The sequence below is a fragment of the Populus euphratica genome, unplaced genomic scaffold (genome assembly GCF_000495115.2).
Source record: "Populus euphratica unplaced genomic scaffold, PopEup_1.0 scaffold4.1, whole genome shotgun sequence".
NCBI lineage: Eukaryota > Viridiplantae > Streptophyta > Magnoliopsida > Malpighiales > Salicaceae > Populus > Populus euphratica.
The window spans coordinates 1,491,478-1,518,961 of record NW_011499859.1 but is presented as its reverse complement, the minus strand read 5'-3'; the positions used below and the strand labels follow the sequence as shown (position 1 = coordinate 1,518,961).

The 27,484-nt window shown below is 31.7% G+C and overlaps 3 protein-coding genes and 1 pseudogene across 4 annotated transcripts; 2 read left to right on the top strand and 2 right to left on the bottom strand.

The window, feature by feature from the left end:
• Nucleotides 1–8,535: 8,535 nt before the first annotated feature.
• Nucleotides 8,536–9,185, bottom strand: LOC105124295 (uncharacterized). Its single transcript, XM_011024254.1, has one exon. It carries the CDS (start codon nucleotides 9,026–9,028, stop codon nucleotides 8,750–8,752), a length of 279 nt encoding a protein of 92 aa, XP_011022556.1. The 5' UTR covers nucleotides 9,029–9,185; the 3' UTR covers nucleotides 8,536–8,749.
• Nucleotides 9,186–13,451: 4,266 nt separating this feature from the next.
• On the bottom strand, nucleotides 13,452–16,808 carry LOC105124294 (CMP-sialic acid transporter 1-like). The gene is made up of 8 exons (XM_011024253.1): nucleotides 16,653–16,808; nucleotides 16,174–16,257; nucleotides 15,878–16,092; nucleotides 15,664–15,742; nucleotides 15,255–15,424; nucleotides 14,811–14,997; nucleotides 14,113–14,190; nucleotides 13,452–14,003 (listed from the first exon to the last, which is right to left on the bottom strand). Exons 1-8 carry the CDS (start codon nucleotides 16,701–16,703, stop codon nucleotides 13,860–13,862), a joined length of 1,008 nt encoding a protein of 335 aa, XP_011022555.1. The 5' UTR covers nucleotides 16,704–16,808; the 3' UTR covers nucleotides 13,452–13,859.
• Nucleotides 16,809–17,706: 898 nt separating this feature from the next.
• LOC105124433 (tubulin alpha chain-like) lies at nucleotides 17,707–18,933 on the top strand (annotated as a pseudogene).
• Nucleotides 18,934–23,803: 4,870 nt separating this feature from the next.
• LOC105124293 (mitogen-activated protein kinase kinase kinase 7-like) lies at nucleotides 23,804–27,323 on the top strand. Of its 2 annotated transcripts, none has more exons than XM_011024252.1 (4): nucleotides 23,804–24,302; nucleotides 24,493–24,535; nucleotides 24,734–26,833; nucleotides 26,981–27,323. In XM_011024252.1, the coding sequence occupies exons 3-4, from the start codon at nucleotides 24,844–24,846 to the stop codon at nucleotides 27,130–27,132; spliced, it is 2,142 nt and encodes a 713-aa protein (XP_011022554.1). In that variant the 5' UTR covers nucleotides 23,804–24,302; nucleotides 24,493–24,535; nucleotides 24,734–24,843; the 3' UTR covers nucleotides 27,133–27,323. The 2 variants fall into 2 exon arrangements, with proteins under 2 accessions (XP_011022554.1, XP_011022552.1); XM_011024250.1 differs by having other exon boundaries at nucleotides 24,422–24,535.
• Nucleotides 27,324–27,484: the final 161 nt, after the last annotated feature.

The window sequence follows — 27,484 nt, the reverse complement described above, 5'->3', positions numbered from 1 at the left end:
TTCCTTCGAAATCTGAGGTTTTTGTCCCCAACCTTCTGTTCTTCCATCTTTTATCAATTGTTATGCTTTGTTGCATTTTTCATTTGTCGTGTATGATATTTCATAAAAGAAAATCAGAATTAAAAAAGAGAAGGAAGAATAGAACAATGAGAGCAATTTGAAATGGTGTTTTGGTTGATGGCAAACAGTGCTAACAATTCCGAGGCAAAGAAGGGCGTTTGAGACTATGTTTTAAAAGTATTTCTGAAAAAAAATTAAATATTTTTTTAAATTAATATGTTTTTTATGTTTTTAAATTATTTTGATGTATTAATTTTAAAAATAATTTTTTTAAAATAAAAAAATATTATTAATATATTTTTTTAAATAAAAAATATTTTTAAAAGTAATTATAACCATACTTTAAAATAATAAATTATATGGGGTGCTAGCCTTTTTTTGTCAACACCTCGTCAGTATTGCTTCATCGATTAAAATTGAATTACAGTAAAGAGTAATGGTGCATAAAAATTCAATAAAATAATATTTTTTAACTGGATGTTAAATACGGTTTTGATAATAAATGATAAAGTTGTATTTTAAAATATTTTTTATTTAAAAATATATTAAAATAATATATATTTTTTAAAAAAAATTATTTTTAATATCATAATATTGAAACAAAACATTGAAAAAATTAAAAATTTTAAAAGCACAGATTGAATAGCAACGTGCCTTGGTATAAATAGATGGCATAAGAATGGACAGCCTAAAAAGTCTCCATCTGCTATGGTTTAACCCAAAACTAGGAGATGATAGAGGCCATCATCAATTTTTTACCTTACAGCTACCTTTTACCAGCAACTATTCTCTCCCACAAAAATGCAACGGCTAGCATGCATGAGTGATCATTGTCCTGTCACGCATACACAGTAGTTGAAGCAGGCTGTAATTTTGTAGCCTGCTTGTTTTTTTTTAGACGCTGGTGGATATGCATGCTATGTTTACAGAATCCCTCACATGCGAAATTGCAATGAAGCATTTATGGAATAAGAAATGTGAAAAAGCAAGAAATTGAATCATCTTTCGGGGTAAATGGAAACAAAGGAAGACATGAGCTAGGGTGTCTCCGAACAAGATGGCATGAGCAACAACCACAAATCCCAATAACAACAAATTCGTCCTCACAAGTCAGAAACACTCTGTTCATACAAATCAAGACCCTTGATCATACAAAACAAGACCTTGATCACAGACGAAAATAAAAGATGTATTCACACCATTCCCAGTATCTAACCCGCCCCAACCTCTCCCTATTCTACCTCCTCCAAATTTGAACCAATTCAGAAGCTGAGGGACAAGTCTGCCGCGTGAATGAGGTACGTGAGTGCTAGTGCCACCAACATCAGCACATATGCAATGCCTTGGTCAATTGATGTCCCTGATTAAAAACAAAAGCTCCCATTAATTCTTGGACAAAGCCATAGATCGAATCCATGTTCCTCCATATCATTTTATTTTTTGAAACAATTTTTTTCCTTTTAAGGCAAGATTCAAGAAGAATTGCACTGGAACCTTGATACAGAGTACGGACATTTTAATTTTTGTGAGTTTTGTTCAAGAACAACTTTTTTTTTTAAAGAACAATTTTTTTTCCTATCAACCATGACCATAAATCATTGTTGCTAAACAACTTCAATGCAAGAGCCAAATGCATCATAATTCAATCTCATTTTCCTTAACACGTACAGATGCTTGCAACCAACAAATAGTACTAATTAATTCCAACAATTTTTTTTTTTTAAAGAAACAATTGGTTCCAATAACTTCCTGTACCATTTATTCACCTAAATCACCCAATAAATAAATTCCTACAAGCTCAAAACTGAATCACACTTTCAAGAAAATATCCACAGCACTCCTGCGGTAAAAGAATTTGACAATCCCATTTCCCAAAACATACAAAATTTTTGCATTGACAATTCTGAAACTAAATCTCCATTTCATCTCTATCTCAATCTATCAGCTTCCTTTTCCTTTTCTTCTGGACACGGGACCACAACAACTTTTATTAAGTGAATAATTAACATAAAAACTAAATTGCAGCATTATAAGCCAAACATTACCAATAACCAGATCTATAAACATTGTGTGTGTGTGTGCGCGTGTGTGTAAAGAAAACCGGGTTCTCATGGATCCGAGATTTACCATCTTAAAAGGCTAAAAAACACATATAAACAAGAACGTAGAAAGAGAGTTTTGAATCTTTACCATCACTGGTTGGGGCAGGGGAAGGAGCTTGGGCCTGAGCAATGGGCAAAACGATGGCAAAAACAACAAGAAGAGCAACTACAGCTGCAACAACCCTGGAAACACCAGCCATTTTTCCCTTTTCTTTTGATTTCTCTCACTGCAACCTCTCAAGAGTCTGCGGTTATGAAGAGCAGGCGCAGAGAGAGAGAGAGAGAGAGGTTAGTGCCTTTTTCAGGGCAAGAATAAAATGGATGAATGATTTGATAATGTTTCCGTTGCTGATTCGATCCTGACGAGGCTTATATAGTTGCCACGAAACCGGTTAAGCCGGTAAGACGGTAAGCAAAGGAGTGTGGGGTCCAGGCGCCTGTTTCGGTAGGAGAAAGAGGATATAGCCATGTGTAGAGACGTTAGTTTCCAGCGACAAATAGAAAGCCGCCCAAACGATTTGAACAAGGCTATTTCTTCAAAATTAACACAGATGATTTTAAAAAAAAAATAGCACGAGCATACTTTTTTTTATAAAAAAATTACACCTTTCAACAGCATTTTTTCTTGAAATATATAAAATCTAGATAATAAACCCTCATCATGCTTGTTTCATGAAAATTAATCTTTTAAAATTATTTTCCAAAGTTTTATATATTTATTATTATTAGATAAGCTTTGAATGTCAACAATAACAATCTTGAATAATGTATATATTCTATGTTCGGAAAAATAACGTACAAAATGTTGAAAAATTAGCTAAAACTAACCTAGTAAATGAAATTTAAACATAACAAAATTTTGAAATCTAATCAAGGAAAAAATCTAAAAATAACTAGAAATATTTTAAAATAAATCTAAAACAACATATTCTGAGTTTAATTTGGGCATGATCATGATCACAGCTGGCAATAATAAGGGCAACTTACCATAGAATCTGACCTGTAAAATGCATTGACAAAACTCCAGCCACATCCAAGAATTAAAAATTATGTATGTTTTTGAAAAAAAAAACTAATTAGACATGTTCAAGTTTTTTTTAGAATTTTTTTATTAAAAAATATATTAGGACTCTTGTCCCAGCCGACACAGTTCTTATTTTAAAATAAATAAATTAAAACTATATATCATTCTATACCATGTTGGAATTAATCCAACTTATTGCATATTGCAATACAGCCTTTAATTCAAAACTTGTTCATTAAAAAAGAAGAAGAAGAAAGAAATTAGCAATACAAGTAGCAGGAGATAATATTTTTTATTTCTATGTAATAATTGGGGGTCATTATGATTACTTTACTTAAAAAAATAACAATTACAACAATTTGCTTCCCTGAAAGAGTGATTACTTCCATTTGATTTTCTTTTTATTTCTACATGGAAAGTTGGACAAAATTAATGATTTTTAAATTTTTTTTAGATTAATATAATTATTCGGACTAGTTTGTACACATCTCGATTAATTTTACAGATTTTAAAATTAATAATTATATAAATTTCTAGTGTTTTTAAAATTTATGGGATTCAAACGGTTAATTTTTAAAAAGCTTAATTAGTTGAATTACACCTTTTAAAATTAAATTTTTTTTATTAATTGAATTAATAAAATGACACATTAATTTATCACTCAATAATTAACTTATAAAATACCGCTAGTTTACAAGATACAGCTTAGCAGCATAAAATTTCTGGCAATGAAATGCCATGATTGATATTAAATATCTAACAAAAATACAGTGGAAGCGGTTGCAATTTCGGTTTAAATGGTGGCATTGGGGCTTGTTTGGAATAAACAAGTGAGTTTATACCTTCAGAATCTTATACTGGAGCCAGCAAATGCCACCGAAGATTCTGATTTTGGAGCATCTTTGGAAATCACTATTACCTAATCACGACAGCCATTGCCAACTAGCATTCCTAATTTGAAAAGATTTTCCTTGCTTACGAAGGGTGATTTTGTAATTGACCGTAAATATATTTAATCTTCTAATGTGAGGAAACATTATTTGTTTATTCCAAAAAACAAAAGAAATGCGTCTCTTTGTATTTTCAAAGTACTTGAAGATGCCATCCTTGTAGTGTGTGTGTATATAAATATATTTAATCTTTTTTATTTATTATTAACAAAAAAAATATAATGTAAAGATATATTTAGGAGTAGCTACCGTAGTACGTGGGAGGTTTATAGATTTTGGCCTATATTTAGAGCACCTTAACAAATGAATTAATTGGATAACCACACACCACTTCTCCATTAAACTAATAACAAGACACAAATATTAGATCTCAGGCTTAATCTTTCTTCTTTCTTTCTACCTAACCCGAACCGTCGGTCGCTCCTTTTACCCTGAAGGGGGAAGTGCGATCGGGCCATGGGAAGACCAAAAAGCCGAGGCATGAATTCGACAACAGCTAAGCCAAGCCTATGCTTTGGGCCACAACAAAACTTGTACTAGAAGCCCTTAGCACATCGAGGTTCATTTCTGTACCAGAAGCCCCTCACAGCGTGACTGGTCTGGTCTTAACTACAGCGGGAAGGGTCGGAGAGAGTGGTAGAGTTAAGGCTATTTGATTTGTGCTGGATCCTTGCTTATTTTTTTTTAAAAATCAATTCATGTTTTTTTTTTTTTATCAATTGTTAGAGTTATCGTTAAACTTTCAAGTTAAATCAATTATATAAAAATAATTTTTATATAATTTAATTTTAAAAAAATTAAATTTTAATAATAATATCAAACTTAATATTGTTTTTCATATTTAATTTTTTATTTAAGTCACAACGTTGCGTGACGGAGATAGGTATTTATCTATTTCAATAGTGTAATAGACTCCAGTATTATATTATTATTATGTATATGATAGTGAATCTCTTATAAAATTGGTTTAATCCATACATATGGCATGCTGCAAGAAGAAGGTTTTCCAGATTGGCTACTGATTGGTGTATGAAATATTGTAGTGTTCAAGGCCGCCATGACTCACTCCCTTTACTAGCAAAGATCAGTGGTATTTCGGTGGTGTTTTATTTGTTTATTAGACTTGTTAAGTGAGTTATACAAATTATTAGTGCGTGTAACTGACCTATGTATCCACATAAATAAAAAAAATAAATAATCAGTGGTTGCTTGCTGACAAGAGACTAATTAAGTTTGCATCGATCACCATGTGAACGAACGGACCTCCTAGCTACCTATAAATCAATAAAAAATAATTAATGCATCGATCCTTATTCGAGATCATCAGCACTGGTCCATCTCAACAATTAATAAAACCCAGCGGCAGCTAAAGGTACATCACCTCCATTAATTGTCAATATTCATAAGAGTTGTTAATTATATGTATGAAGTGGTGCTGATTAATCATGGCCGTTCGTGCCTAGCAACCTTAATTAATTATTATACATATAGATTGATGTTGTTTTCTAGGTAATGTTTAACCTGAGTCTTTTTCAAGAATTTTGAAAGCGGGGATTGAATCAACAAGAGGAGAGATGATAAACCACAAACATTGCCAAATCCAGCCAGGAAAAGCGACTTCCAATGTTAAAAAATTACCCATCTTTTGAATGCATGATCAGCCTTTATTAGTGAATCACAAAATCAACATGGTATTATAATTTATATGAATTCTTAAAAAAAATAAACAAGCTTAACCAATTTTATATAGAAGATTAGGTTGCTGGGAAAATTTTAACTATAAATACTTTTATATTAATCACTAACATAATTTCTTCAAGTAAAAACATTTTAAGAAAACATTTAATTAATTTGAAGAATGAGATGGCAGGAATTAAATTTATAATAATATAAATATCTTAAAATACTAATTTCATAAAAAAAAGCTCACTGAGTAATTTTATATTACTTATTATTAGATTAGGTTTCAGAAATGATATCATGTTAGCCTCCAACATATATATATTCTTTTAATTTAAAATTTTTTAGATTTAAAATTTATGCTTTACCTATTAATCTTGTATTTATTTTTATTAGTTTAATTAGATAAAATGTTTTTTTTTTTTAAACTTGAAACTTTAGTTTAGTTAGAAAAAATAAAAAGCGGCGAGATTAAAAGTTCTTATCACTTGATTATTAAAATTTTAATAACATATAAAAAACTCTCTTTAACTCAAAAGATTTCATGGGTTCACATGGAATATTAATATTACTACGGCTAGCATTAGACACCCACCATGCAAGTGGACTTCAATCAGGAACAGTTAATAAACTTGATTTTATTTGTCTTGCATTACTTCATCCTATTAATCACATTGATCAGACAAAAATAAAAGTAAGATATTATTCTAGCTAGTGCCTGATTGCTTGCTTGGATATATAGGATATAGCAAGAGAATTCAGACAGCAAAAACATCATGGAAAATGACAGATGCATGAAATTCAAGTCAGCATCTGCGGGGAAGGATACATGTTCTACAAGAACTATTTATTTTATTGCATATTCATCCATTCCACTGCTATGTTCCTGCCGTGGAGCAGAGGGCACTAGTTATTGCCACATTCAATTAGGAACCTACTGTAACCAAATTGCACACGTAGCACTCTGTATCATTGAATATGACAACTTTCATCGGAATTTCTTCTTCCCTGTTGATGCTTCAAGAACTATTTATCTCATGAATAATGGAATCTAGCATCTCATTCAGATTATTTTTTTGTTTGATTTAAAAATAAAAGAATTGCATGTGAATTATAACTAAATATTGTTGATTATATATGCTACTGTTAAGAACATACATAGCATAGTACTAAACAGTGTAAAGTTTCAATAATCACTATATTGATTGTAATTAAAGTATAATCCTAAACGTAAACTAAATATGTTCTAGCAAAAATACAAGTTTGTTGAACAATTCTATAATCACATGATCAAACTAAAACATTTAAACATAATTAATTAATAAGCATGCTTGAAAAAATTTGGATAAACAAAATCTAAACTAGATTGTTAAAAAAAACACTTGCTTAAGCACTTAGAATTTGATTTAGATAAAGATTAATTATTGTCAATTATCAATCATTTTGTTTTTAAAGTTTTATTGCTTTCTTGCAATGTAAATGAATGGTTAAAATTAGTTTCTCATCAAGATTCTAATTAATATCGTCACCTTATTTAGTTGTACTACAAAACAAGTTTCATAAACTCTAAAAAATATGACTCAAAATCCTTTTATAAAATAACAGACCCCAAGTTTTAAAGTAGAAGGAAAAACTAGAACATAAACTTAAAAAAAAAGTATTCTAGAATAAATGAGGTCAAGAAAAGTTCAAAAATCCTTATGGTGCTTAAAAATTATTTCACAGCAAACCTTGAATCCAAAACCTAAACCCGTGTCATGTCTAACCAAACAATGTAAGTGTGCTTGCGTGACTTCCATCCAAACCCTATTTTACTTAAGAGTCTCTCTCTTCTAAAAGTTTTGGTGCTTTATAGAATTATCTTTAACCTATCAATATCTCATCATATAAGCTATAAGATAATCGTTTATTTTTTAGAAGTGAATAGAGAATTTTGAATTTCATAAAACATATGGGTTTTTTAAAATTAATTTTTAATTTTTTTAATCAAGTTAGTTTTCCGTGTTAAAAATTTTTGTTGAAAATTTCACTCATTTTTAATTTGATATTAAATGTATTTATTAATCATATTTACAAATAAATTTTATAGTGACTGCATCCTGGCCTCTTGTTGAATTCATGGAACTATTGATTATAAAACTTATAATAGCAAATTTATGACTGATTGAGAAGGGGAAAAATTGCTTTCCCAACTAATTCCAAATTTACCCCGAGACAAACAACACAAGATTGATGGTTTATATATCAAATTTAAGGAACGTTCAAATATAGGATATGTGCCAAGCTATCATATTAAAATCGCAATGCAATGGTTCTTAGTTTACTATTGAGGGAAAAATCACTAAGAAATCTTCTGAGCTTGTCACCTCAAGAGTAATATATATATATTGACTTATGAACTGCATAATAACTTCGTGTCTATAATTAATTTTATTAGTTAACCACATAATACAATTATTATTACATGTGGTATTTTTTAATACAATGACCCCTTTTATTATAGCGAGACGAGGAGGTTCGATTATGCCTTGTGGATGCTATTCTTTGAGTTTCTCCCGTGCTTCAACAGGGTCAACGTACCCGTCAGCGAGATGTTCACCCTGGTGAACCTCTAGAATTTAGCAGAACAAAGCCTCTAGAGCTTTCTAGGTCAATTTTAGAGACTGCGAGTTGGATTTGTCCTATATATATATATTTTGTTACAAGGAAGAAGGAAGAATGAGACATGAATACCAGTTGATCTATCAACTTAACGGCAATCTTCAATATATTTAATTGGAAAAAAACAGTTAAAACTAAGATATGGATTTCGTAAACATGCTAATAATTATTTAATACATGGTTTTCTTACTACAATGCATTACATAGACTGAGTTACGTACAACATGATAGCATGTGCAGAAATTTGATGATCACCATCAAATCGAGGACTTTCACTCATTCTCTGAAGGCCAAAGGAAGGCTCCCATGGCAAACTTCCTCTTCTGGTTAGCATCTCCAATAGCAGGCAGCCCGTACTCTTTCAACAAGCAGTCCAATCTCCACTCAGGCATGGTCTCGTAGTCAGACTTCTTGTACCTTGGGTAATGCAGTGGCATCTGGAAGCAAGAGCAGGTGCCTCTTTTGCTTGCCTGATGCTGGTTATACCCATGAGGCCTCAAGTCTTTAGGCATGGCCGAGCTGACACTGCTTGGGCAGCTAACTCCACTCATCTCAACTATCAACTCTCTATCTTTTGAGCATAATCAGGGCTAGCAATTGGCCTCTTATAGACAACCTTGAGAGCAAGGTTGAACATTTGAGCACGTCCTAGAACCTAAAAACCACAATTTAATTTGATAGCATTAATGACCTGAAAGTGAAGCTTTTTTTTTTCATGGTTATATGCTTGTATTGTACGCATGCTATGATGTTAGTAAGGGCTGAGTTCCATTATGCAATCTATATCTTCTTGCAATGACAGCTACATATCACAATCCAAATTAAATGCATGAAAAAAGAACGTATGGCTACAATTCCTTTACAATTTGAATTATAATCATACATCATCTATCTAGGGATTTTGAAATGTTCAATGTAGAAAGGATACTAAATGCACTTGCCAACCAACCCCATTCCTTAAAAAAACTATAGTAATTATGGGATTTAACTAATTAAGTTTTAAATTTACTTTTTAAAAATCACAAGCGTTCCTTAAAAAACTACAGTAATTATGGGATATAACTAATTAAATTTTAAATTTACTTTTTAAAAATCACAAGATTGAGTTTTATAAATTTTAAGACTACTAAAAGCTTATATAATTATTAACTTCAGAATCACGAGATTAATTAAGATATGCATAACTTGATGTAAATACTCATATTAATAATAAATAAATATATTAAATAAATAAATAAATTTCAATTACGTTATTTGACCTACCTACGTGCTAAGACATTAGACATGGATGCTTTTTTCTTTTCTTTTTTTTCTTACGTCCTATATATTGGCCTTCATTTAACCAAAAGCCTTGACATATAGAGTTTAACTTAGATGGTAGATCCCTGAAATAAGAATTGCTTGGAAATATGAAAGGTTAGATGATCTGTGGTCTTCATGTAACCAAAAGCCTTGACATATATATAGAGTTTAACTTGGGTGGTAGATCCCTGAAATAAGAATTGCTTGGAAATATGAAAGGTTAGATGATATGTGCTAACCAAGGGCACCCTCTTCCTCGACCACACTAATTTAAGCATTTGAGGGTTCTTAAAAAATACATGAGAGACTTGTTTGTGCAAGTCACACCATATTCATTTATTTCAGCCATTCCAATTTGTTAATTATTATATTATGAGCGGTTTGTTTTTTTATTTTTAAAAATTTTATTTTTTTTATGTTTTTATATTATTTTAATGAGTTAGTATTAAAAATATTTTTTTAAAAAATATATTTTAATATATTTTTAAGTGAAAAATACTATAAAAAGCAATCACTATTATACTTTTAAAAAACAAATATTAGCTTTGTGAAGCCAAATTTTTAAAATTTCAACGAATTCATTCAAATTCATCCTACTCAACTTGATGATCTCCAATTGCTGTCCCTTTATCTTATTCATAGAGTATAACTTAAATAGATATCTTGGACTAACTCATGAATCAACTCAAATTTCTTCTAGTATTAAAAAAATATTTGCAAGTAATGGTAACATTTCTAAAAAGAAAATATAGAATTCAAGAACTAAAAACTCTATTAAAAAAAATATCACAACGAATAATATTATATGAGGTGATGGGAGTCAAAGCAACCGCCTCTTTTATTTTTATTTTTTTGTTAATTGATAATAATAATTTGATGTTTACATCCTCTTTTCCATATTTTTTTAAATTATTATTGGTTATGATTGTGTATGAGAGTGCTAGGGCAGAAAGACGCTTACAAGGAGTTACGACGGCTTGATCAAGCCCTAATCAACACCTGGTTTTAACCATGGGTTCTTTGCTACCATTCATGGTGAACGGGATGGCCTTATGATCCAAAAGGCATGCTATAAATCGGCTCCACTGAATGTGGACAAATCTGTATCACTTCGTTTTTATGTGATGAACCCAATTCAGATCCAATCATTTTAATATCGAGCATAATCAAAGGCTGCATGCCTCAGCGATATTATTAAATGTGGGATTTCTCATGCAAGGACTCTTCCTTGTGTCGAGATGAGCAGCCTCTCATGCTATTCTTTGCCTGCTTCGATGGGTTGTTCCTGTTCTTCACTTGGGGTGCTTGGTCGATTCACCAACTGACCTATTCTAAAATGGAAAGAATGGGTTTTAATTTTCAAGCTAGCATCCTATATGATAATCCACTTCATGTTGTGAAATATCTTCTCTAATCTTAATAGAAATATATGCAAAATATTTAATGTTCAGAGCTGTAGGCATGAAAAAAAAACAGATCAAAGATCACATAGTAATGAATGTCGAGTGTTTGAGCTTCTTTGGGAATGCAACTGGTGTGTTTTTAAAATTATATATTTTTTTATGTTTTTTACTGTTTTGATATGTGCAACTGGTGTGTTTTTAAAATTATATATTTTTTTATGTTTTTTACTGTTTTGAAATGTTGGGTTGATATTAAAAAAGATTTAAATTTTTTTTATATAAATATATTTTCAAGCAACAAATACTTTAAAAAACAACTTTTACTATATAATAAACACTTTATATTTTTTTGGTTAAAGAATAATATAAATCATATCTTGAGATTTCACCTAACAACTTAAACTATTAGGTTGAGATGATTTTTTGATATGGTATCAGAGTCTTAATGTCTAAGCAGTCACGAGTTCGAATATCATCTTTTTTTATTTATTTAATAAAAATTAAACACAAAATAATGTTGGTCTGTACAAATTTCAAGCTCAAAGTATTTTCATTTGAGGGGATATATTAGAGAATAATATAAGGGTGTGTTAAAGAATAAGTATTTTGACTTGAGGAGGTGTGTTAAAGAATAAGTATTTTGATTTGAGGAGGTGTGTTAAAGAATAATATAAATTATATACTAAAATTTTATTTAATATTTTAAGTTATTAAGTTGAGATAATTCTTTTACACTTTTACCTCTTTACCTGATAGAATCTTTTATTTCATAACGTCTCGAAGATTCATGAAATAATAATCAATTAAATCTTTTACACTTTACCTCATAGAATCTTTTATTTCATAACGTATTGAAGATTCATGAAATAATAATCAATTAAAAAAAAAACTTACCACGTCTGTAATGAGTCATAATGATGCTTTGAACATGCGTAAATATGCCAATCAGCACAGCTTCATCAATTGGAAAAGCCAATCAGCACAGCTTCATCAATTGGAAAAGCCATTACTTGTCCTGATACATTGGTCCTATCCATGCAAGAGGAGTTCTTCAATTAGGAAATACATCAGGAAACTTGATGTACTTAAAGACTTTTAGATGTTTTCAATCAGGTCCTACCAATCATACCTGTTCATGTCGTGGATGAGAAGGCATATTATATGTGATTTTCATGTTCAATCAGGAACCAAATTGTTAGCGCTAATTAATAATATATTTAACAGGGACATGCAGATTATTGTCAACACTAATATATGGATGTCATGTAGGCACACTCATTAATAATCACTGCCTACTAAATGATTGTTAACATTTCCAACAGCAACAGCCCAATATCTACTCAGGCATGGCTATAGTCCCTCTTCTTGTACCTGGGATACTGCCTGCAATGGCATCTGGAAGGAAGAACAGTTGTTTCCTTTTGATGGCTTGATGACCGAAGAGGCAGTGTTGGGCCAGTTTCTCAACTCTCTTTTGTGAATAAGCATGCCTTGTAATTGACACATATAGGCATCCAAGAGAGTAAGGGAGAGCATTTGATCATGTAATGCAACTTTAAAAACTTAATGTAGATTTCCATGGATAGGCATTAATATGTGGGCATGTTAAAGAACACAAAGCTCCACGTGAGACTCCAAATCAAATGCTCAAGGAATCGTATGGCTAGAATTTCTTTACTATATGAACCATAATCATAAAATAGCATATAATATTGCTTTTTTTCGAGACCAAGGTTCGTCTTTCAAGCCAACTTTCAGAAATGAATAGTAATTTTCTGTTTTCTTGAACAATTCATTCATCAAAAGGTCATTATTCTACACCTTTTGGATTTCAACATAACATGATTGTTTAGGTGAATACACCTTTACGCGAGGATTCTCTTAGGGCGAGGTGAGAAGAACATGTCTTGCCTGGGCTCGTCTTTGTCCTAACTCTATTGTTTTGATGAGTCGTCTCTTTCTTTCTTCACCAGGTTTAATCGTTTGATCAGCAGATCTAAATTTGTTTTGAATGGAAGGAATTGATTTCAAGCTCTACAGGCTAGCCTTCTTTATTCTTTCGCTGAATTCTAGAGGTCATCTCGAATACAGGCTGACCATTTGCTAAATAATCTGCATCATGTGGCGAGACTTTCTAAGCCTGCCGCAGTAATACTTTTAATAGATAGAAGTACAGAGCTGTAGGCATAAAAGAAGTGATGGGGTCAAGATCATACACGAGAAAATACAACGTTCATTCAACCAAAGGAAATCTCATGAATCTTAAATGGAAAATTTGAAGAAAAGGGCTGACAAATATCTCGAACCTTGATAGCATCTGTCATCAACAAATAAAACAATGTTTATGGATGATCGTAATCAATGAAAAAAATGGACATAAGAGGAATTACATTACAAGAATCTCATGATTGATAATGATTCTGAATTCTACTTTTAGCTGATACTGCAAATAATTAGACAAAATTGACCATTTTTTTCTTTCGAAACTAGAGCCAAAATCTTAATAGATGGGTTATATAGCATTTGTTAACAGTGGAGAAGAATTCAGTTGTTTGTAGAATGGGTTCTGATTAAAGGACATCATGCTTCTTCATGCCTGCTGTGCAGAACAATTGCTTTCATGCCACTTTCAATAAGCAATTGGCAGAGGCTAGTCTTTTGAGATGTGCAAGAAACATCAGGAATCTGTTCTTCGCTCAACTGCTACTTCTTTCAGGCTCTCAGGAGCAGCTCTGACTTGTGTAGGCAAATCCACAAGCATGTTTGGAGGGGCAAAATACATGTGCAGTGACATCATACAGATGATTGTACCCAATAAAAGCTACAGCATGACAAGGAAAATAAAACATCATTGATGGTATCGAAATCAACCAGCATATGCTATAGGCAGAAAGGATTTTATATTTGATAACCTGTGAGTGCATGAATACCTGCAAAGTAGGCTTGAGGTTAAAGAGGTACACAGACAAAACCATCGTTAGAAGCATTGCCAGTGATGTAGAATACACCTGAAACAGGGAGAAACGAAGTATAATATTTTAATAAAGGCACTTGAGGCTAAAGGGCCTAAATTACAAGTAAAAAGACTCAAGACTTTCGTACATCCTCTAACACTGGTGGCATGTTAAGATATTTTGTCAAAAACCTGGAGCCTTTTCTTTTACCAGCAGTCTTATGAGCATGACTATAGCAGACTTTTGAGTTCAAAATGGAAAATTACAGTTAATAAAGCTTGAGCATCCTATAAATTGTGAGGAAATGGCTTTGCATATGATGCCAGAAGAATGAAGTTCTCACAAAGACCTCTTCCGTCATGGTTTCAGGCAGATTCATGAACAAACAGATAGTATGGAATGATGACAAGCAAGGGTAGCTTTGTGGCAACCACCCTTGACTAGATCCAGAGAGATCCTGGGTCTTGGTCCTCCCTTCCCCTCTTCAGCTTGAAAAGATGGAGATATTATAGAACAATACTACAGTATATAAATGAAAAATCAAGGGAGCATTCTAGTTTCTACCAATCCTCTCATCATCTGCATCTATGGGACACACGGCACCAAGGGATATTGTCATGCTTGTGTGCATCCTCTGAGAAAGATTTATGACAAGCCACAAAAAAAGAATTTACCTTCACAATATTATCAGCATACTTCATCAACCATGAAACCAACAAGCCAGTGGATCCAAGATTCAAAACAACCATCCAAGTTGTAATACTGTAGCCATTGAAAAGGCGTTGCCACCAAGATCCATTCTCGTAGCCACCTCTGTAATCATCCAGGACAAGCCGAGCCAGGTTGAATATTGAGCCAAATCTGAAATGGAAGGAAATACCTAAACCATCATAGTGATGAATATAATAATATATTTTACCATGGAATGACTCCACATTCTCTATTGCAAATAGCATGTACATAGAGCAGAGTCAGGAATATATTAAGAAGTGAAAGAGAGGTCCTCGAGCTTCGAAGAAGATATCAGATCAAGATTTCTAGCATGACTACTTGTATGCAACATTACTAAACTAATATATGGAAAGGAAAAAGTCAGTGAGTGGAGAAAAGATACCTACGTATATAATTGTACATTTTGCCAGTACAAGCTATCATTGTTCTTCTTCATAAGAAACTCTGTGTACACACCTGCTAATGCAGATAGACAAGCAGATAGTACCCCCAACATATAGCCTTGGATTGGAGCAGCAAACAAAGAATCACAGGATGCTTCTCCACAACCTTTGACCTACAATAAAAGAAATGGCATAAATAGTTTTTTTTTTTCCTGGTTATAGATAAATGTTAATCAAAAGAGAATTAGGATCATGAAAGAACTCATTAAAACAAAGACAATGATCATGTTGTTAAGACTTTAATCTCGATAAGAACTTCCCGTACATAAGTACAAAAAACCAAAGTACTAAACAAAGCATGGAGAGTAAAAACAATAGCTTAAATAACAGCACAGACAATTCAAATAATCACCTGGCTCGTGGTTGTTCCAACAGCTAATAGAACAATTGCCATCCACTGCAGATTAGAGAGTCTCCTTCTCAAGAATAACCTAAAGAATGCAGTTTAGAGAGGGGGTAGTCAATGGATCAACTGCAATGATGCTAAATTCAAACTAAAAGATATGTAACTCGGAAAGTTAAGGATCAAAGGGCATAGTTTCATAATCATAGTACAAACCAGGCACCTGAATAATAGCGCAGTGGTAACAATCTTCAAATTACCCATTATCTGATACGTGGATGTATCCACATAAGTCAATGTAGCAAACTGAACATTGTTATGAATTAGATATATGATTGAAGGAATAACATATAAGCGCACACTCTTCCATTCTGTGGTCACCCTGGTAGACGGTGATATCCGACATTCTCTCCAAAGAAGTACAGTAGAAAGAAGCAGCTGCATTTTTTAAATAAACAGGAATGTCAAATTACATGGACAAAACAGGTTAACAAATCATGATCCAAAAAAAAAAAGTACCTTGAAAACTTCAGCAAGAAAGGGTACAGTGGCATAGTCGTACAAATACTTTCCATTGCTCTGAGATAGAGTCGTCAAAATGCCCTACCAGCATAATATAAAAGGAGGAGGATAGGTTAATTATTAATAATTTAACATCTTCTGAAAAAAAGCATAAAAATTACTCTTCTAAATACAATCTAACTTCCTCGGATGCTCTCCACGTCCTCCAACCATCACAGCACACGAAATCAATTCACTCATCTTATTCGATCAATCATCCGGTTTTTCTATTATTCATCTTTTCTTTCTCAAAACAGAAATGCCTGATCTCTCTCTTTTCTCATGTTCTTATAATTATTAACTCTCAATTACATTTTCATAATCAAGAAATCAATAGCAGTGGCTAAAAGGAATTGTAGATTCGAAACTTAAACAAAAAAATCAAAGAGATGTATCGAGATTTTACGGAAATAGTTAGGGATTTGAAAGTGAGTGACCTGGGAGCTGGTGAGAATTGTGAGAAGTACGGCAACGAAGTACCACTGCATCCTCGTCTTCCTCGATTTCCTCGCAACTCTACTATTATTACTACTATTCTCTCTGCCTTCTTTTCTTTCCTTTCTCAACTCCTTCCCCACTCCAGCAGCTTATAATTATTTTTGTTCGTGGATGATGTATTAATATTTTAAACAGTCTTTATATAATTACAATTACGTCCTCTCCTCGATACAAAAAATATCTGCTGGATAACTGACACTTCGGATTAAATATTTTTAAACATAAATTTTTTTAGTAAATTATAACTTATTTTCTAGCAATTTTTTTTTTAAAAAAATTATATAAGAATTATCTCATGTTACCTCTTTATATGATTAATTCAAAAATAATTTAAATAAGTAAAAAAAAATATTTTAATTCAAGAAAAATTTAAAATAATAATATATTAAATTAGTCTTAATTAATAAGGGTTGATATGTGAAATTCATAATTCAGATTATAAAACTATAATAATTATATAAAAAATAAATTAAAATAAATTATGAACTATAATTTTTAATATATTTAATATTAAAAAATAAAATAAAAAAACTAATTAAAAAAATAATACAGATCAACTAGGATTAACTTGCTAAATCCGTGATTTAGATCATGAGACCAAGTTAATCTCATAAAAAGAAAAATAAAATAAATTATGAAGTATAATTCTTATATTAATTAAATATTATAAGATGAAATTAAAAAAAATAATAAAAAAATATAAATCAACTAAATTAATTTATCAAACTCATAACTATAATAATGAAATTAGGATAACATTACATAAAATAAACTGAAATAAATTATAAAATTTAATTTTCAATTAACAATAAAATATAAAACTAAAAAAAAACAATTAAAAAGAACGGAAAAACATAAATTGAGCAAGTTAACTTTCAAATCTTATCTTATGAATTAAGTCGTAATACTATTAAGATAATTTATAGAAATCAACAAACTCTCTTTAATTAAATTGTTGTTTAAAAAAAAAAGAGGTCTAATTCCACAATATAAATGCGTATTATATATCAATAAACACTACTTTAAGTGTGTTTTAAGCAAATGAAGAGTAGAGCTTTAATATTAGCGATGTTAGGAATTATGCCGTTTGGTTTTTCTTCATTGAATACAAGTCCTTGCTTATAGCCCATCTGTCTTGGAGATCGTTGGCAGCTTGTTTTTCTCTTAAGAATTAAACTTGATGAGAATTTCTCAACACCGTGCAGAAGTACCTTCTCCCCGGGAAATCGAAGTTATGTAGATCTGTACAGATGAAACATTGCACTGATAGAGTTTGTTAACTTCATGGAATAGCAGGCTCAAATCTCTCATTGATTGCAATTTTTTCTAGGTTAATATAAACCTTAATTTCTCTTGTCTGCGTCCGCTCGGTAAAACGCACCCCCGTCTAGGATGTATCTCCCATGCTTAGGGAACCAAAACGTTAAGTTCGTCATCATCGGAAAACTCAGGATATTTCACTTTACATTTTACTTTTAGTAGCCTTAGTGTGCTTATATGTTTTCTTGTTGGTGACTCAAAAGAGGGAACTTGTTTGCTTGATGCCCATGTATATGCCAATGTTTACTTGATGCCCATATATATGCCAATATTCAAGTCGGGTGGATAGATGGTGTCCTTCCATGTAGTCATTTTCTTTCTACGAGTTTTTGCTTGGGATGTCATGGTTTGAGTAAGGATCGATGTGGTGGGGCCAAGTTGACTAGTTTCTGCCAAGTTCATGATCTTTTTTCTCATTAGCATGCCTCTTTCGAGCTTCGTCTATGATAGCTAATTGTGATCCTTGCCGCGGAAAGTACGTACATGGCCTGTTGCCTGATGTTTCATGGTGATGCTGTGCCCAATAAGGACGTTAATGTTGCTGTTGCCACCATCAAGACCAAGCGCACTGTTCAATTTGTCCCCACTAGATTCAAGTGCGGTATCATCTACCAGCCACCCTCTGTTCTTGTTCTTGGTGGTGATCTTGCCAGGGTGCGGAGGGTAATTTGCATGATCTCCCTGCTACACCAGTATTGCGACTTAATTGCGAGGTGCCTCTCTCACGTTGACCACAAATCTTGCCTCATGTATGCAAGACGTGCTTTTTCGTGCACTGGTATATTGGTGAGGGTACGTAACGGAGGAAAGTGAGTTCTCCGAGACTAGTGAGGATCTTACTGCATTCGAGAAGGATTAGAAGAGTTTTGTGTGAAATCAGCTGAGGGTTATGTAGCCTAATCTAAACGATGTGTTTCCGTTTGGCAGAGGCCACGTTGCCTGTTTCTCCTAGTGTTGTTTGTTTTCGTGACTGTTTCTGTTTTTAAAAAAAATCAAAGAAAATAAATATTTAATATTTAATAGAATTTTATTCATTGTTCATGTGCCTCATTATTATTTTTGTTAAAAATACATAATCATTGAAAGCAGCACAATGATGCTTTTTTTTAACTGTGAAAAGTGATTTCATTGTTGAAGTGTATAATGAAGAGGCTGTTTCTACTATTCCGGTCAAATTTAGTTTAAAGTTAAATATATTAAATTACATCTGATTAAGTAAAATAAAAAAATAAATTTTATTTTTATTTTAATTATATTTTATTTAAAAAATTAATATTTAACATTATTCAATTTAAACTCTATAAATTAAATGTAGATTATTTAATAATATAGTATTTGTAGAATTTAATTGTAATTCTAATTTTATTTCAAATTATATTTTATCTGATATTATTGTACGTTTAAAAAAATAAAAAAACTTTAGTTTTTATTGTATGTATTAAAACTATTAATATTAATATATATTTTTTAAAATTATTTTATAACCTCAATTTAAAAAATATTTATAATTAAACATATTAAATTATTTTTTATTTAATCTCAATTTTTATCACAGTTTTAACCAAATATATATCAATATCAAACCAAACTTAATTAAAAATAATTTTTATAAAATAATTTTTTTAAATTATAACTATAAAAATTACCATAAAACCAATCATTCTTAAAAATATTTATTTTGTCTCCCGATTTTGGTGTCCATGGCAATGATCTTTGTATGTAGACGCTCTAGTCGTCAGGAGCTTGCTCGGTTAGCTTCTGGAAGAAGACCGATAAAAGCGTTATTCAATGCCAGTGATTAAAAATACTACTTGACTATCTATATATATATATACACATGCGGTGTGCTGTCAGCCTGCTCGCTCGTTTAGTCATCAGAAGATCACCACACAGTTAATGTTTCAATTTTCTCCATTTGAATTATTAAGCTCAAATCAAAGATTACAAGAAACCTCCAAAGGGGCCGGCCGGTCTCGTGAGCCATCCTACTATTATAATGAAACTCAGGCTGCCTCCATCCCCCATCCTTATCTCTAGCGAGGAAAACGATGTTGGTATGATGACTTAAAACTCTCTTTGATAGTAAACATGTCAATCCAATATAAATTATAATATTTATGATATTATATTTTTTATAATTTGTATATTTATATAATTATTTAAAGAAGTGTGCCTTGATCCATGACAAGCCCTTTTAAAAAAATTGAATGTAAATTGATTAAAAAAATTGTATTTCTCTTCGACTGCTCAATTATTTTCATGGATGTTTTTCATAGAATAAAAAGTACAATTAAGGGGTTGCTAAAGAATAATTTTCTGAATATATTCTTTTCACAGCACATTTATATTAAATTTATAGTTATTAAACAGAAAACTAGTTCTCAAACTTACCAATAAAATTTTAGTATTAATATTTATTAAATCATTTAAGAGTCTATCATCCCATTTCCGTAGGCCATATCTTACATTCTTTAATTTGGCTCACATGAAATTATTTTTTTCATAATTTAATAAATATATTAACATAACACACATATAAATGTTAAAGTCTTATATACAATTAATAGAATTCATAACCTGTATAATTTATTATTATTTTAATATTTAAAAAATATTATCTTCTTAAAGATTTTTTAAAAACAAACTTATGTTTTATATAACATTAATGTTATATTTGAACCTTTAAAATTTATTAATTTAAATTGAACTAATTTAAATTGTGCAAAGAGTTTATTCGAAAGTTTTTAAAATTAATCTATTTAATCAGGTTTAATAATATAATTAATTTTTTTATATTTTTGATAATTTTTATATTTTAAAAAATTAATTTTACCCATAATAAAACATGATAAAATATACTAGTTTTTATTGTATTGGGCTTGTCCTGCACTTCCATGCAAATCTCTTTATGCTTTCCCTATGAACACGCTCACTCAATTAATTATCTGTCTATTTAACTCTCCTAGATAAAACAGAGGTAACTTAGAAAGAATATATGCGTACCGATAGAACAGGTATGAATGTGCTTCTAACTTTGTTTATACCACTGGAAAATAGTTTTTATAATAGTAATAAAAAAAACAACAACAATACACTCTTTTTGTAGCAATATTTTTTCACGAAGAGAAGTATTTATTTTCTTATTAATTCTACAAATAAATATTTTATATCATATGAATTCAAATAAATGGTTTTTCCAAAACATTGATTGAAATACTCAAATTCAAAAGGTAAATCTTTTTAACCATCTGCCCAATTATTTTTAATAGCAAAATTCCAAACTTTTAGCCATTGGGAAGCAACGAGCCCTTGCGTTCATGAAGTATTCTCAGAAACGAGAAAATTATAATGCAGGCGTTAGGCATGAAGTAAACACAGCGACCTGCCATTATTATTATTATTAATAACAATAATAATATCAAACATCGTGGCCCCACGCCGTCACGACTAAGTGGACGTGCCGGGCAATATCATTCCATTACGCGCCATGTGGCAATAACACGTACTTTACGCTGGTAGGACGATCAAGCACCTGATGGCCGTTACGAACTTCAACCCCCTGTAGTCCACAGCCTGCTACTCCCGTCGACCAATAATAATGACCAGATAGGTGGCTTCGTTTCCCGCGGGTCACGGACAATTTCTTCTTCTTTTTTTAAACATAGAAAAAAGCGATGCTCGAGCGATATAAATATATTTAAAAAAAAATTATGCCTGGTAATTCTTAAAAATTTAAATATAAAAAAAATAAAATTAATAAAATTAATAAATAAAAAAATCTAAAAGCATTAAGAACTTGTAAATTTAAGTGAGGATACCAAAATTTACGAGCATGATCATATAAATAAGATAATTTTAATAAGATAATTCGATAAAAAGACAGTTTAATTTAAAAAAACTAGATTTTAAAGAATAAAATTATAAAAAATTAAAAAAACAATCTTAAAAAATATATAGACCACTCAATCTGTCTATATCATGAAATGAAAATAATATGATTGAAAGAAAATTGAATAAAATAATAAAGTTTATTTTTTAAAATGAAGAACTTTGAAAAATATAATAAGAAAAAAGATGATATCAACCTATGCTAATTTTTTAAACTTAAAACCCCAGCTAGTAACTAAACTGGAAGAAACTATTTGAAAAATCATTATTTTAAAACTCAACTTGACTTAATGGGTTGACCTATGATCTAAGGCTTAATTTATATTGAGTTTCAAAACATTTTTTTTATGAGGGGTGAAATGGTCAAAAACTCAAGTTAAAATTTATTAATTATTTTTTTTATTTTATTTTTTTTTAGAAAATAAATTGATCAGGGTTAATTCACCTAATTCATAACCCTGCACTTGTCCCGAGTCAGATCTAAAAATTATAAGAAACACCACGAAGACTAGTTCCCATTGGATCAAATGTTAATATTAAAAAAAAAAAGTCAATTAATAAAGTAAAGATCTAATTTGAAAATAATAACAATGAGAAGACAACCTAAATTTTGAATTAAATGTTAAAATTAAAAAAAAATCAAATTATTAAAAAAATCCAAACAAAATCAAGAGAATGAGGGTTACTTATTCTTTAAAAAAAAAACCAAAATTATAGATTCAAGAATAAAATTGAAAATAGATTAAAATTTAATAAAAAAATAAGAATAAAAATTAAAATTCAAACCAACAAGGATCAAATCTTAAGTATCATCAAACTTTGAATTAAAGAGAAAAATTAAAAGGATAGAAAATTCACAAAAAAAATCCAAGAGAAAAAGAACTAAATTTGAAAAAAAAAATCATGATCATATATCTAAGAATGACATTAAAAACAAATTAAAATTTGATGATAGGACAGAGCATCAAAATTAAAAATTAAAATAATAAGAGTTAAATCTAAAATATCATAAAATAAGAGGACATGAGGACATATATAAAATATCATAAAATAAGAGGACATAAAATCTAAAATATAGAAAATAACAAAAATACTCATGGATGCAAGGCTTAAAAAAATTGATTTTAGAAGCAATTTAGTCAATTCAATTTTTTAAATAAAGTTTAAAACCAAAAATGTTCTTTTATACAAATTTAATGAAAAGTTAGCAATGAAGTAGTTTTACTACGCAATAAAAATATAAAGCGACCATAATGCCCTTTGTGAATTTGGCAATGGGATTTGTATCCCATAAAAAAACTGAATTAGCCTCCTAACCAAGCTATTTTTGTCTGGCAAGGGTAAAATAATAAATTTAATGTGTGAATCCATAATAAATTAGAAGTTCGTACACAATGCTTAACTGTTCCTTGTTAGTTTTTTTTTTTTTTTTTGATAATGATGATCAATAAAAAAAATAATATAAATAAAAAGCTATTTTTTCCTAAAAAAAATATATGCGTAATTATATCCTAAATAATAATTAACCATTTGAAGGATGGCAGTCTACAGTGACCAAATAGTTGAATTCACCTCATCATATCCGTGATTGGTGTTTTTCGAAAGACTAATTTATTAGATCAATATTAAAAACGTATGAGCATTAACAAATAATAACTTCAACATCAGCTAGTAATCGATGGGTTATTTTATTTGTAATTCGGAAACTAATTGGAAAAATCCACCATGTATTGTATTAGTCACAATAAAATAATGTTTCTCAATTTTTTAATCATAACAAAAATGGCTTTTCTTTTTATTGAATCATGGTGAATGAGGTTCTGTTATATATATATATATATATATGAAAAATCAAAAGCGAAAGTCGCGGGAAGCTATAAATATGGGAGAAAGGAAAACAAGGGAGACTTGTCTCCATAGAAACCGGGACTAGATCAACGGTCAAGCCTTCTTTGGTCTTGCTCTACCTCTCCCTCTCTCTCTTCCTCTTCTTCAGTTTTGTAAAGAAAGGCAGAAAAACTAAGAGGGAAAAATTAAAAGAAGAAGAAGAAGCAGTTTTTGCTTATATTTGGGGAGTTGAGAAATTAGACAAGTCAAAGCAGTTTTTGCTTATATTTGGGGAGTTGAGAAATTAGACAAGTCAAAGCAGTTTTTGCTTATATTTGGGGAGTTGAGAAATTAGACAAGTCAAAGCAGTTTTTGCTTATATTTGGGGAGTTGAGAAATTAGACAAGTCAAAGCAGTTTTTGCTTATATTTGGGGAGTTGAGAAATTAGACAAGTCACCTCGGACTTTCCGTTTTTTCTTCTTCTTCTTCTTCTTTTGTAACTGTTTTTGTATCCTTCAGGTGCTTTTTGGGCAGCTTTTTGGTTCCTTAACCGGTCAGTTTGCTTGTGTTTTTTTCTATTTGTTTGATTGTCTTTTGTTTTGTGCGTGTGTTTTTTATTTCGGTTTGCCTTTTGGGATAGCATATAGAGATGGGTTATTCATCTTTGATCAGATTGGAGAAGGGGCCTTCGGATTCTTTGTTGATTTGGCAGAATTTGATTGCAGTCTTCATTTTCTTGACAGCTGATTTGGTTAAGGTCAAGGAAGAAGAAGGTTTTGGCTTCAGGTATGGATTTAATCAGGTCCTTTCTTATATATTTCTTCAATTCATTTCTTGTATTCAGAACATGTTGTAAGAATATAATATATGTTGTCCGAACTCCGATGTTATATAGTCTTTAATTTATTTTTCTTTTAATGTTTCTGCTTTGATTTGCAACATGGTCTGATGGTTTCTTAATTTGATTAATATTTTTGGTTGCAGGCCCTCGCCTTCTAGTGCTGTTTGTTGAGTTTTTAAACTTGACAGGAAAAAATATTTTTTTCATTGCTTCATCTAGGGTTAATTGCCTTTCCTTCCATTTGGAGATTCGGATGGAACAGTTCAGGCAGACAGGGGAAGTGTTGGGAAGTTTGAAGGCTCTGATGGTATTGCAAGATGATATTCAGATCAATCAGAAGCAGTGCTGTTTGCTGGTTAATATCTTTTGTTTGGCCTTTAAAACGATAGCGGAGGAGATCAAGCAGAACCTAAAACTAGAAGAGAAGAACACCAAGTGGAGGCCTCTAGAAGAGCCTTTGAAAGAGGTGTATAGGGTATTCAAAGAAGGGGAACTTTATGTTAGGCGTTGCTTAGATAACAAAGATTGGTGGGGAAAAGCTATTAGCCTTCATCAGAATAAGGACTCTGTCGAGTTTCACATCCACAACTTGCTTAGCTGCTTTCCTGCTGTTATCGAGGCGGTTGAGATTGCTGGAGAAATCTCTGGACTTGACCAGGAAGAGATGACAAAGAAGAGGGCAATGCTGGTAAAAAAGTATGACAGGGGTTGGAGTGATCCCAAACTTTTCCAGTGGAATTTTGGGAAGCAGTATTTGGTCCCTCGGGAAATTTGTAGGCAGATGGAGAGGGCTATGAGAGAAGATAGATGGCTTCTTATTGATACAATCAAGGAGAAGAGAAGGGCATTGCCACCAGGAAAGAGTGAGCATCGACTTGGAGAACTTCTGCTGAAGAAACTAAATGTACTAGCACCAGCTAATGGCAAACTCCCACCAAGTTCAATTTTGTTAGAAGCAGAAGATTACCAAGTGAGGAGAAGGTTAGGTGGAAATCAGCACAAGGAAATTCAATGGCTAGGGGAGAATTTTGCTTTGAGACATTTCTTTCACGATTTTGAACCGTTGAATTCCGAAATTTCTATGCTGTTGTCTCTTTCCCATCCCAACATAGTGCAGTACCTCTGTGGCTTTTATGATGAAAACAAGAAGGAATGTTTCCTTGTAATGGAATTGATGACCAAAGATTTCTATTCTTACATAAAAGAGAACAGCAGTCCGAAGAAGCGGGTTTTGTTCCCTCTTCCAACCGTAGTTGATATTATGCTTCAGATTGCAAGAGGAATGGAATTTCTCCACTCACGGAAGATCTATGTGGGAGATTTTAATCCTAGTAACGTCCTTCTCAAACCCAGGAAATCTACAGAAGGTTATTTTCATGTGAAAGTCTCAGGGTTTGGCTTAACATCTGTCAAAAATCATTCTTCTCGACATTCATCGCCAGAGCCAAGTCCAGTCGATACTTGCATTTGGCATGCCCCAGAAGTTCTGGCCGAGCAAGAACAGGCAAGAAATGCCAGCAGTAGAAAGTACACAGAGAAAGCAGATGTTTATAGCTTTGGGATGCTTTGTTTCCAGCTCTTGACAGGGAAACTTCCCTTTGAGGATGGGCATCTTCAAGGAGATCAAATGATCAATAATATAAGAGCAGGAGAACGGCCATTATTCCCATCCCTTTCACCAAAATACCTTGTAAGCTTAACCAAGAAATGCTGGCATACGGAGCCAAGTTATCGCCCTACTTTCTCGTCTATTTGTAGGGTTCTGAGGTACATCAAGAAGTTCCTTGTGATGAACCCTAATGACGGTCAGCCTTATATACAGTCGCCCCCTGTAGATTTTTATGACTTGGAGGTAGGGTTTCTAAAGAAGTGTCAAGGGGAGGTGACTTGTGAGCTGCCTTCAGTGTCACAAATTCCATTTCAAATGTTTTCTTATAGGCTTATAGAGAAAGAAAAAACTTGTGTGCAAATTAAATTTAAGAATTCTGAAGCAGCAAGTGAAGCAGCCTCAAATGGCTGGGATGAGAGTAACTCTGTAGTGGAGGATCATCACGTGCCAGCAATTGATGCCAGGTCTTTTACATCTGACGTGAAGTCTGTTGGTTTTGATATGAAGTCTACTTTCACTGAAGTTCCAGAAAGGAAAATCCCATCTGACATGAGGTCAGTTCGTTCAGAGCCCGCTGATAAGAAACTACTGTTGATAAAGAAAACTACCAGCGTGAAGGTCAGAAAAGTTCCAGGTAAGGTTTACCTCTTCTCACAATGTAGGTTTCAAATTTATCTTAATCTTCCTTTTAATTAGGTTTACTCTGTTTTTAAAGATTTACAAGTAGCATTGCACTTGAACTGAAATGATGAAATTTAAGAATGTTGGCCTTGTGATGCAGGAAAGCCAAAACCCCTACCACCATCGAAATCATTGCCATGGACGCCACCAGGGCACAGTATGAAGATGAGATGCGAGAATCCGAAACCATTATCCAAGAGCAGCATGAGCCCAATCAGACGCAGATCACCTGGACAAGCTTCAAACCCTTAGAAATCTTACTTCCTGTCACCTTCCCAAAATTAGTTGCCAGCATACGGAATCAGATTTCTTTCTCCGTGAAATTATTGTAGATTTGGTTTGAGTTTAGGACTTTTTTTCAACTTTCTTATAAGTTTGTGTCTTAGCAATTCAGAAAACAAATATAAAAAATAAAAAATGAACAAGAAGAAAGTTGCGTGTTAGGATTGGAGCCTTTGTATTTCTGCTCAAGCTGATTTTTGATAATCTCTTAGTCTGATACCTTCAGGACATGTTAAGTTTGAATACTTTCCTTGTGGGGAAATCTTCCATTGTTTTTCTTTTTCCTTTGCAAGACTTGCATAAATGTTACCAAGAGAGTCCA

Excerpts from the sequence above, each read along its gene's own strand:
- LOC105124294 (XM_011024253.1), bottom strand. The coding sequence starts at position 16,703 with ATGCAGTGGTACTTCGTTGCCGTACTTCTCACAATTCTCACCAGCTCC. Across the intron at positions 14,191-14,810 it reads ATGCTGATAATATTGTGAAG|GTGTATTCTACATCACTGGC; the intron begins GTAAATTCTTTT and ends TCCCTGTTTCAG. Across the intron at positions 14,004-14,112 it reads ACCTCAAGCCTACTTTGCAG|CTTTTATTGGGTACAATCAT; the intron begins GTATTCATGCAC and ends GTCATGCTGTAG.
- LOC105124293 (XM_011024252.1), top strand. The coding sequence starts at position 24,844 with ATGGAACAGTTCAGGCAGACAGGGGAAGTGTTGGGAAGTTTGAAGGCT. Across the intron at positions 26,834-26,980 it reads GAAGGTCAGAAAAGTTCCAG|GAAAGCCAAAACCCCTACCA; the intron begins GTAAGGTTTACC and ends CTTGTGATGCAG.
- LOC105124295 (XM_011024254.1), bottom strand. The coding sequence starts at position 9,028 with ATGAGTGGAGTTAGCTGCCCAAGCAGTGTCAGCTCGGCCATGCCTAAA.